Here is an 11,776-nt window from a genome sequence, read left to right as displayed (position 1 = left end):
TGTATAAACTGTATGGTTTTATATGCTCTACTGAAGAATGGCAGTTATTGCACTTGACAAAATAAATGAGAAAATTAAAATGATGAATAATCATTCAATAATAATATTATCAATAATGACATAGATATTCAGTATATATATGTATGGTATGTTGCAATGTGCCAAAAGTAATGTAGTCTCAACATGTTAAGGTTTTAATAACTTGTTTTATATATCTAAATATACAGATGCAAAAAGTATAAGAATGTTAGCATTACATTTAATAATATACAATTTTACAAAGACACTAATTGTATCGTCTTATATTAACTGTCATAAAATGTTTTAGCAATTTGGTTTTACAGTGGTCATTACGTGCATTTATTTGTAAATGATAAAAAATATCAATTATGTCTGGGGAAACACTTTACAAACTGTTACATTTTTCTTTATCTTTGTGTGGGTAATCATGTCATAATTTTTTGTTTTACACTTTCAAAAATGTATTTGGCTGTTGGCATGCTTAGGAGAAATCAGGCAATCAAATAAACAATATCAAGAATTGAACAAAATCTTCACACCCTTCGATTATTTATCACAGATAGTTTGCTGGACTCAACACCAGGTGTAGAGTCGCATGGCTTCTCCCAGCCCAGACTGATATTTTCAGTGTTCACTGACAGCGTTGAATAAGACTGAAATCAAATCCACTTTGGTTTCTACCTTACCAAACAACTGTCCTTTTCTTTGCATGTTTACTGAGTTGGTGCACAGAATGTATTTAAAATGTGTAATAGACACGCATGCAAAACCATCTTCTAGAATCCACATACTGATGCAAAATTAAGCCTAAGCCACCATAGTAAGCTTTTTAGGATTTCATAGATAGATAGATAGGTAGGTAGGTAGATAGATAGATAGATAGATAGATACTGTAGATGGATGGATGGATGGATGGATGGATAGATTGATTTCCTTTCTTCATGGGTTGCCACTTGCCAGGAGGAGAGCTCTTTTCATCTCCTCTCCTCTAGTTGTCCATCTCTGATCCTCCATGTCCAGGTGGGGCAGTCGTCGGAGGCAGGGACACACTGCAGCCACATGACTCCCGACCCCTTGACCTCCTCATCGGGTCGCGCCAGCTTCCCATCCAGGGTGGCCAGGCTAAACGTCCGGGCAGAGATCTAGAGAGAGAGAGAGAAAAGGTGTCTTAAAAACACACACACACACACACACACACACACACACACACACACACACACTGGTACTGTGTTGGTTACGCTGTTTTATTGTAACCATGTCCTTTCACCTGGTGACTGATGCCTGTGCCCACCCAGAGACAGACAGACAGACAGACAGACAGACAGACAGACACGACAGACAGACAGACAGACAGACAGACACGACAGACAGACAGACACGACAGACACGACAGACACGACAGACAGACAGACAGACAGACAGACAGACAGACAGACAGACAGACAGACAGACAGACAGACCAGACAGACCAGACAAGACAGACAGACAGACAGACAGACAGACAGACAGACAGACAGACAGACAGACAGACACGACAGACACGACAGACACGACAGACAGACAGACAGACAAGACAGACCAGACCAGACCAGACCAGACCAGACCAGACCAGACCAGACCAGACCAGACCAGACCAGACCAGACAGACAGACAGACCAGACAGACCAGACAGACCAGACCAGATCACTATAGCACAAACTCACCTGGTCACTGATGCCCATGGCTATATGGCCTAGCTGCACCTGAGGCCTCTCCCTGATCCTGAGGCGCTCTCCACTGAAGCCTTCAATCCATATGTCCACTCCTAAACCTGAATGAGATAAGAAACAACTACATTAGTCCTTTTCTAAAAGCCTTATTTGTGTAAACCTGCAAAAACTGACATTTAGAATATGTCTTAATTTAATCCATGCAGACAACCACATTTAATTTGCCAAATTGTACAACACCCTTGCTAAGTTGCTATCCAGTGATCTACATATTAAACTCATAGAGGAGAGGAGGGTGCTTCTAATGACTCTGCACACAAAACACTTACCTTTTATCAGCACACACACACACACACACACACACACACACACACACACACACACACACACACACACACACACACACACACAGACCTTCAAAGCAACAGGATGGTGGCTGATTGGTGGAAACCAGCCAATCAACATTGAAGCTTTCTCTGTCAGTCTGGCTGTTATAGGAGGAGAACACCCCTGAGCTCAGGTCATCCGACCAATCATCAGACTCCTAGTGGAATAACAGGAAGTAACACATGAGTGCACAGACACATCAGCGTCACTCAGGTCATTTCATCAGTGGAAGTGTGTCTGTGTCTGTGTGTGGTGTGTGTGTGTGTGTGTGTGTGTGTGTCTGTGTAACAGTGCTCAGATCATTTCATCAGTGGAAGTGTGTGTCTGTGTAACAGTGCTCAGTCGGAATTGTTTGTAAATGTAAATTTACATATGTGTACATTTGTTTGAGAGTGTGTGTGTGGAATCACCTTTTCTGAGGAATCAAGCTGGTGTTCAGGTGTGCGGCGTGAGATTAAGCCACTGTTCTGTGATCGAGGAGGGCGTGGCAGAGACACACTGGTCAAACCTGGTTCTAAAGAACACATCAATCAATTAATCAATCAATCAATCAATCATTTATAAGAAACACACCATACAGTACAATTCAGTGTTACCTACTTATTACTCACTCTCAAATCCTCTCCCCAACCTTCCATCATAAACACAGACACACACACAGATACATGCTCACAAATTCCCTAGCACACAGGCACACAGACTGACAAGTACACTCATGAATTAAGAAACACACACACACACACACACACACACACACACACCTTTGGTCAGAGCTCTGCTCTCGTCCTCTGACTCGGTCTGGTCCGTGTGCCGGTGCTGAGTGTGATGTTTGGGCCCGTAGAGGATCTGCAGCCGGTGAAAGGGCTCCCACTCCTCCTCCTCCTCCATCCAGTCGCTCCACTTCTCACGCAGACTCTCCAGATCGCTCCCCTCCTCTTCCTCGCTCTCCTCTTCCTCCCACTTCTCTCTTCTCCCCTCGGCCTCGCTCCATTCCTCCTCCTCCTCCTCCTCCTCCTCCTCCTCCTCTTCGGCCTCGCTGTCGCTGCCGTCCTCCTCCTGCGCTCTCTCCCTCCAGGTGCTCAGCCAGTGCACCAGAGGCTGAGGGCTGTCGCCGCACCCGGAAGTGATGTCACAGCGGGGAGGCAGTGCTTCCTGGGAGCTCGCCGAGGGCCATTCTGGGCCTGGAGGTCTTGCAGTTTCAGCGGAGGTTTCGGGAGGCTGGTGAGCTCCTGTTATGGCACTCGTGAGTCCACCCACTACAAATGACACATCCACAAACACACAGAGAGAGAGAGAGAGAGAGAGACAAAACACACACACACACACACACACCATTAATAAACCAACTGGTGAGACACCAGACTACACTGATACACGTGTGTGTGTGTGAGTGTGAGTGAGTGTGTGAGTGTGTGTGTGTGTGTGTGTGTGTGTGTGTGTGTGAGTGTGCGTGTATGTGTGTGTGTGTGTGTGTGTGTGTATGGAGCGCTACCTGCTCCGAGGGCGTCCCTGCTCCTGTCCTTGAGCTCTGAGGCAGAGGCTCTGACCCCCGGGTCCTTCACCAGGCCTGCTCTGAACACCTGCACCGTCCGTGGGTGACAGGCACCAGGGATCTCCCTTAGAGGAGGCTCCCCACTCACTATCTGCAGTGAGACACACAGAGCAGGAACCAGTTAGGGTAAAGGTCATGTAATAAAGCGGCACGGACGAGGAATGCTTAGTCTTAGTTTTTTTTGCCCAATGGCTGTTATTACAGTGGTACAATAAATCATCGCTCATATTGATCTGATCTGGATCTGATTACCAAACGAAATGTGTAAAACATGTTCACTCTTAAGGTAAACTATAGTATTGAGAAATGTCAAGTTTGGAGGTAAATGTAATGCATAATATGGGTGTATTGATACACATAGCACTAGCTACATAGTAAACACTACAACTACACTAGAAGTGTCCAAGTTCTACGTGCTTTACGCATTCTACATGTTCTGAGTTCCGTGTCTGTGGTGTTGACTCACAGTGAGACAGAGTGGGTGTGCGTAGTAGCGGATCCAAGTTCTATGTGTTCTACGTGTTCTACGTGTTGTATATGTTCTGAGTTCCGTGTCTGTAGTATTGACTCACAGTGAGACAGAGTGGGTGTGCGTAGTAGCGGGTCCAGGGGTGGCAGCCGTTGAGCATGTGAAGCAGCATGCAACAGCTGCTCCAGACGTCTGCCTTGGCGCCGCGCGCATCCCCCTTCGCCACCTCAGGTGCCATGTGGGTCTCCGTGCCCCGCAAGCCGTATCCTTGGAGACGCAACACAACACAACACAACAAAACACACAACACGTCCCGTTTTAGAGCTGCTAAATATAGGGCCTGTAGCAGAAGAGCCCTGCAAGGCACCCATACCTTCCGCCCCTCACCTCTTTAGCTGATTCAGCAGCTTCATACAGCATGAAATCATACAGACATTTATGTGTGTGTATCTGTGTATGTGTGCGTCTCTGTGTGTCTCTCTGTCTGTCAGTCTGTGTGTGTGTGTGTGTGTGTATCTGTCTGTCTGTCCCTCTGTCTGTCTGACTCTCTGTGTGTCCACCATACCCTAACTGCATAGTTGTGTACACAGGTTTGTGTGTGTGTGTGTGTGTGTGTGTGTGTGTGTGTGTGTGTGTGTGTGTGTGTGTGTGTGTGTGTGTGTGTGTGTCTGTGTGTGTGTGTGTGTGTGTGTCTCACCCCGGAATGGTTTAGGTGCCTGTCCATTGGTGTCCAGCATCTCTGAAAGGCCAAAGTCACACAGGAAGCATTCTCTCCCATCCTCAGATAGCAGCACGTTGTCCACTACAGACAAACAGCCAATCACACACACAATCCCGTGTCAGAGAGACAGCCAATGAAAGATCCAGTGTCAAAGAGACAACCAATCAAAGATCCAGTGTCAAAGAGACAACCAATCAAAGATCCAGTGGCAGAGAGACAGCCAATCACACAAACAAACACGTATCAGAGAGACAGCCAATCACAGATTCAGTATCAGAGACTTCACCAGGAAGCATCTTTTTTCCCAACTATTCATGGTTAGGCAACTAGGCCTATACTGTACACCCAATACCCAAATCAGACAAACAACCAATAATAACTGTTTACTAATCGAGAATGAGGTCATGCCAGGAAAAATCAAACTGAGGCTTTGGCGTATCGCCCGAGCGATAGCCGTATTGCATTTCTGCATTAGACAGTCTGAGAGTAGCAGAAGGAGCAGTCGCACCCGAACGCTCTGGCCCTGATGTGCTCACCTTTGACGTCCAGGTGCAACACGCGCCTCCTGTGCAGGTGCTCTAGCGCCTCCAGCACCTGGATGTGGTAGTGCAGGCTCAGGTCCTCCGGCAGGCTCCCCCGACACTTCAGCAGCTGAGCCAGGGAACCTCCGAGACGGACAGAAAAGGGGACGGGAGAAAGGAGAAGATACAGAGAGAGGAGAAGATACAGAGAGAGAAGAGAGGAGAGAAGAGAGGAGAAGAGAAGAGAAGAGAAGAGAGGAGAGAACAGAAGATAGGAGAGAACAGAAGAGAGGAGAGGAGAGGAGAAGAGAAGAGAGTAGAGAGGATGCATGTGAGAGAGAAAAACAATAGAAGAAACAGAGGGGAACAAGAGAATAAGTAAAAACAGAAGATAGAAAAGAGGAAATAAAAACAGGAAGATAAGGAGGAAAATGAATGAAATCCAAGCTGTGACAGGGCGAGCACACAGATTATATCCAAGCAAAAAAAGAAAGACAGATAGAAAGCTTTGTCTTTGTCTCCTCCTCAACAACTTTCATCTCTCCTCTGCGCTCCTCAACTCTCCTCTTTCCTCTCCTCTTTCTCCTCTCTCTCTCCATTTCCCTTTGTCTCTCTCTCACTCCTTCTCTTTCTCGCTTTCTCTCTCCCTTTCTCTCTCTCTTCTCTCACTCTCTTTCTCCTCTCTCACTCTCTTTGTCCTCTCTCTCTATATACTTTATATCCTCTCTCCATCTCCTTCTCCTCTCTCTCTCTGTTTTCCTCTTTCTCTCTCTCCTTCTCTCTCTCCCTCTCCCTCTCTCTCTCCCTCTCTTTCTCCTCTCTCTCTCTCTCTCCCTCTTTATCTCCTCTCTCCCTCTCTTTCTCCTTTTTCTCTCCCTTTCCCTCTCCCTCTCTCCCTCTCCCTCTCCCTCTCCCTCTCTCCCTCTCCCTCTGTCTCCCTCTCCCTCTCCCTCTCCCTCCCTATGATATTTCTGTGCACTCTCTAAGTGCTCACCTGTCTTGAGGTCCATGAAGAGGATGATGTTGGGTCCTTCCCTCACGGCCCCAAACAGCTGGAGTACACGAGGAGAGCTAAGGCCACTCCATGTGCCGACCTCCTCCCAGCTAAAACTACACAGCGGCACCTGCGGGGGGCAGCACATAACACATCACTACATCTCAGGAAGGCTCATGGGAAATGTAGGATTTCAGAAAGAGAGAAAAAAAAAATGTTCTGTTCGCAATAAAGTTTGCAATAAACCTCTAAATATAAATTCAGTTCAAGCTGTTGTTTGTTGTAAAGCCTGCCTCTAAAGAGCATGTGTTAATATAAGAATAATACATTGTGTGATTGCACCATCATAATAAGGTGTCAATGGCCTATTTCCATGTGTTCCTCCGTATTAGATAGTGATCTAAATAGTCTAAAGGGACAGCAAGCTAAGTGCTATGCTCGAGATAATTTGATTGTTTTGTTGAAATATAAATAAACTGAATTTAATTGAATTATGTAACATGACCTGCAGGCTGACCTTTTTGGCCGCACACTTGAATCCAGTGTTGAGGTCCACAGCACTGAAGACGTCTCCGTATGAGCCGTTCTGAATGTGCTGGAGGAGAGAGTACTGCAGACCATCACGGTACTGCAGGTCTCTTGGCTGGAGAAGCTAACACAGGACCACACGCCACAGGCTCATAGCAGACACAACAATAGTAACAGCAGGTTCATATTTAAAAGAACATTCAACTGGTACAAGGGACACACAGAGGAAAGGGAGACAGCTTTTTTTGTTTGTTATGAAGTAGTTAGTTCTCTTTTAACGACACCGTGAAAGGAAATCATTCCAACCAGAAGTTGAAATAAATGATTAAATATAAATGTGTTATTATTTTTAATATTCGTGAATGAATTAAAATATACTTGCAGTGGCACGGAGGACACCGGCTCGAGTTAGTTTTCTTCTTTCAGTCTTTTACCTTCTGGGGATGGAAGAGAAATCCCTCGTTCGCACTCGTCTTCCCTCGCGTCTCTCCGTCTCCGTCCTCCCCCGGTTCTCGCACCAGCTCCCTGAAGAACGGCGACACCAGGCGCCGGTCCGACTGGGTCACCGCGCCTCGGAGGCCCTTCAGAACCCGCTCCAGGTGGTTGGCCAGGTGAGCGGGCGAGTCCAGTTGTATCCCCGCTTCTAGGGTCTTAGCGAGGGCGTCGGTACTGCACCTGTCCTCGACGTAACTAGGCGACGAGGCGGTGGAGTCCGACGGAGCCTGGCACAGACAGTCCGAGGAGTTCCCATGGTTACCGGGAGTGGACGCTGAAACACTCCTCTCACTGTTGTCGAGGGAGACCGAGCCCCATTCGGCAACGGCAGAGGTGCTGAGAGAGTCTGACTCATCCTCGCACCCGTACAACGAGTCACTCACAGAGAGGTCGGAGGTGGCCACCGAGGTCGTTGCCGAGGTTAGCCCGTTGTCCGTCTCGCTGCAGTAGAGGTTGGGGTACACCTCCACACTAGTTGGCGAGGCCTCCGTCTCCACGCGACAGGTACAGAGAGCCACAGCCGTCTCACTTCGATAGGGAGAGTCAATGCTTCTCTCTACGCTGTACAGGGACGAGTCAGAGTCCATGGCCGTCTCTGTGCTGGAGCTTCCTCGCCCGTTCATGCAGATGTACACAGCGGTGGAGTCGTCGTTCACGCACAGCGAGTCAAAGCTCCGTCGCACCGTGTTACAGGAGGAGTCTGACCGGAACACCGTTTCGCTGCTGCTGCACCGGGAGTCGGAGTAAATCCCAAAACTATGGCAGGAGTCCTTTCTCCCGTTCAAAGAGACATAAGAGGAGTCCGAGTCATTGTCCGCACAGAGGGAGTCAAAGCTTCCCTTTAGTGTCGAGGAGGAGTCGGATCTTCCCCTTAGCTCGACAGCGCTGCTAGAGTTTGTGCGAGAGTCAGTGTAGTCCGCACTGACAATAGCACGGAGGTGTGGGTCATTGTCCTCTGCGCACAGAGAGTCAAAGCTCCGTGTCACTGTGTAGGAGGAAGAGGCCGACGTGAAGGTGGGGTCAGGGCTGTTATAGAGAGATAAAGAGGACGTATCAATACTATAGTCCTTCATACCGGCCGTCCCCTGTCTCCCGCTACCGCAGAGACAGGAGAGGATGGAGACGCTGTCCACAGGGTAACATGAGTCAGACGTGGTCTCAGTCTCTGTGCCGCCGCTGGTGTACGGGACGGTGCTCCGAACACACACACAACTAAGGCTTCGCTCCAGCCTGGCACGGAAGCATCCAGAATCCGAGTCACCGTTCGAGCACGATGACGCAGCAGTGCCGCTCCGATCCACGCTACAGGTGGAGGAACCGGAAATGCCGTTGCCAGGGAAACCTGAACACAAACAGTGAGGCTGTGTGTCATGACGGACCACTGTGAGTGAGTCCGAGGTCCGATCTGAGGTGGTGTCGCCACAAGAGGAGTCTGGGGTGTTTAAGTGGGATAATGTGTGACTCTTCCCTGAAGGGAAACAGGAGGAACAGGACCCTGTCTGAGCTTCATTGCTGTGATATAAACAGTCAAAGTCCTCCTGCATGTGTCCACAGGAAGAGTCAGTGCTGGCTCTCCCATCTGGACTCTGGGAGAGGAGGCTGCCTAGGCTATCAAGGCTAGGGGACTCCCAGAGCGGGGCCTTGTGGTGGATGAAGCCTGGGGGTGGAGTGAGCTGGTGAGGCTGAAGTCGGTGCCTCCTCCCTGGGCTTGGGTTCCATGGATCTGGCGTCCAGCTGTGGCGGGGTCTGGAGGTGTGTGACGAGCCTTCGTCGCTGCTGCTTGCTGGCCCGCACGGCTCGGACAGAATTCTCCTCATTCTCCTCTCTCTCATGTCATCCCTCGCTCTGTCCCCCCGCTGAGGAGTCTCTCTTCCTCCCTCCCTACATCTCTCGCTCCACCTGTCCCTGGTGAGCTCCGTCTCCCTCCTCTGTCTCCTGCGCCTCCTCTGACAGCGGCTGGGGACCCAGGGACACCCATCGTCCTGAGTCTCAGAAAGGTCCTCCGACTTGCCAAAACAACCCCCAACAAAAGGCCTGGCAATCACCAGCAAAAACAACCAGAATGGGCTGACATTATTTACATGAAGGAAGGAGAATGCAATACTCTTCAAAGAGCAGACATGTGGTCAAATGTTCTGTATGTATAGGTTCTATGTGTGTGTGTGTGTGTGTGTGTGTGTGTGTGTGTGTGTGTGTGTGTGTGTGTTGTGTGTGTCTATGAGCGTAATGACAAACAATCACAATAGACTAATATGAGTTATTTTAAATGAAAGTATAACTGTGAAATGGAAGGAAATGTGTGTGAGAGTCTGTGTGAGTGTGTGTGAGTGTGTAAGAGTGTGTGAGAGTGTGCATGAGTGTGTGAAAGTGTGCGTGAGTGTGTTAGAGTGTGTGAGAGTGTGCATGAGTGTGTGAAAGTGTGCGTGAGTGTGTGAGAGTATGCAAGGTGTGCGTGAGTGTGTGTTCACCTGGTGTTGTGGGAAGTTTTGCTCAGGTAGAAATCAATGCAGTTGGGACTAAACTCCTCAGACTCGTCGCCTGACACAAACACAAACACACACACACACACACACACACACACAGCCCATCAGTGTAATTATCAATCAATAACATGGTAGGCATTTCCATTGAGCTTTTCACTTAGCTAATTACCCCCCTCATGCCCCCTCGTGCCCATTTTCATGCCCTCTTACCCTCCTCCTGTACGATGATAGAGTCACAGTGAGGCTCCTCCTCGGTGCCAGGCTCGTCCATGCCAGGTACTGGGGCTCCAGGTAGGACCAGGGGGGCTTGGTCCTTCTCCGTAGCCCGGACGTGAGCCTCTTCCTCTGGGGAGGACAGGATGGAGCGTCCCCTTCCCACCAGGATCCTGGTACTGCAATTAAACATGGTGGGTATGGCCATTCCACTGTCTTGGTGTGACAACAGGAGACACAGTGACATTCAGCATTTCTATCCAGGTCAGTTTCAGCTTACATTTATATGTTGGGTGTATTGCCACAGAAACCATAGCTGAAACACACCCGTAAAGAAGCTTGTATCAACATAGAATAGACTATTAAAATTAGTTTCAAAAGGTTATAGACATATTTTGTGATATGACTTTTGCTCTCACTCAGTTGGGAAATAAACATGCTTCACTAGGGCTGCAGATTTCATCAGAGGACACAGAAACACAACTAAAATGCTTGAGATGAGATAGAGAGAAGCACACACGCTAAACACGCTAAAAATGAATGATCAATGTATGCCTACTCTCTGATATCTGCCTAGAGCATTCAAAGCATCCCACACTAGCTATATATGTCAGAAATGAACGCTTCAGTTTCACATTAATATCCATTCTACACACGAAGCCATGAGCCTGAGACAGATTTGCACAAAAGCACATGAACTCTACACATTTACATATGTAAAGACATGCATTCAACAACCCCAACAGTACCTTTTGCCTGCTAACATCCAGGAAAGCTGATCTGTTTGTTCTCCAAGCTTCAAATCAGAACACTTCTCTAATCCTTTCTAAAGGTACCGGTACCCCTAGTGACTATATTATTTAGGGAATTCTAGCCACTGTTATAAAACTGTCTACTTATTCCCATTCATTTCAATTCTCTTTGTATCACTAACAGCTAGCTCGAGTCACAGGTCGCTAATGCTACAGGTGGGAAGAGACACAGGTAAATGGAACACAGGTACACACACACACACATACACACACACACAGCACGCACCTTTTTCCATACAGTTGGTCTGCCTGCTGGGTGTGAGTGAGTGTGTGAGTGTGAGGCTGGTTGGTGTTAGGGATCTGAGGAGGAGGGCGTTATAAATAGCCAGCAGAGATTTGGCACGTATGCGCAGGCATGCCAGGAGCCTCCTGCTCTTACCGATCTGTTCAGCTGTCACAGTCTCTCTCTCTCTCTCTCTCTCTCTCTCTCTCTCTCTCTCTCTCTCTCTCTCCCTGTCTCTCCCTGTCTCTCTCTCTCTCTCTCTTTCTCTCTCTCTCTCTCTCTCTCTCTCTCTCTCTCTCTCCCTGTCTCTCTCTCCAATCACACTCAAACCCATGCCCTATGGCTTCCTCTGTCAAACATACACACACACACACACTCACACACTTTACCCCCTTTTCTACCCCTACCTACACTCACACAGATGCCATTCCACCCATGCCATCTGAAATACATAAACACACACATGTGCACACACACATACACAGACTGTCTCTCTGTACACAAACATGCTGTACCAGGCCAACACAGCCACACATTCTGCCCTCATACAAACGCGCGTGCACAAACACACACACACACACACACACACACACACACACACACACACAGGTTAAACACATACTGTCCTCATACACAGGGACACACGCA

The 11,776-nt window shown here is 48.3% G+C and overlaps 1 protein-coding gene across 3 annotated transcripts; it reads right to left on the bottom strand.

Moving 5' to 3' along the window:
• Window positions 1-186: 186 nt before the first annotated feature.
• map3k14b (mitogen-activated protein kinase kinase kinase 14b) lies at window positions 187-11,155 on the bottom strand. Of its 3 annotated transcripts, none has more exons than XM_080841135.1 (15): window positions 11,132-11,155; window positions 10,091-10,309; window positions 9,866-9,935; window positions 7,337-9,431; window positions 6,892-7,026; window positions 6,375-6,504; window positions 5,396-5,524; window positions 4,836-4,940; window positions 4,242-4,405; window positions 3,610-3,760; window positions 2,879-3,373; window positions 2,528-2,631; window positions 2,145-2,274; window positions 1,725-1,831; window positions 187-1,163 (listed from the first exon to the last, which is right to left on the bottom strand). In XM_080841135.1, exons 1-15 carry the CDS (start codon window positions 11,139-11,141, stop codon window positions 996-998), a joined length of 4,212 nt encoding a protein of 1,403 aa, XP_080697261.1. In that variant the 5' UTR covers window positions 11,142-11,155; the 3' UTR covers window positions 187-995. The 3 variants fall into 3 exon arrangements, with proteins under 3 accessions (XP_080697261.1, XP_080697262.1, XP_080697263.1); XM_080841136.1 differs by having other exon boundaries at window positions 2,528-2,625; XM_080841137.1 differs by lacking the exon at window positions 11,132-11,155 and adding an exon at window positions 10,843-11,067.
• Window positions 11,156-11,776: the final 621 nt, after the last annotated feature.

Source organism: Sprattus sprattus, assembly GCF_963457725.1.
Source record: "Sprattus sprattus genome assembly, chromosome: 6".
Lineage (NCBI taxonomy): Eukaryota > Metazoa > Chordata > Actinopteri > Clupeiformes > Clupeidae > Sprattus > Sprattus sprattus.
This window is presented reverse-complemented; position numbering and strand designations above follow the sequence as displayed.

What these genes read in the sequence shown, in the direction of transcription:
- map3k14b (XM_080841135.1), bottom strand. An exon ending in TATCATCGTACAGGAGGAGG is followed by an intron (nt 9,936 to 10,090) that starts GTAAGAGGGCAT and finishes TGTTTGTGTCAG; the next exon opens with GCGACGAGTCTGAGGAGTTT. An exon ending in AGCTTGATTCCTCAGAAAAG is followed by an intron (nt 2,275 to 2,527) that starts GTGATTCCACAC and finishes TTATTCCACTAG; the next exon opens with GAGTCTGATGATTGGTCGGA.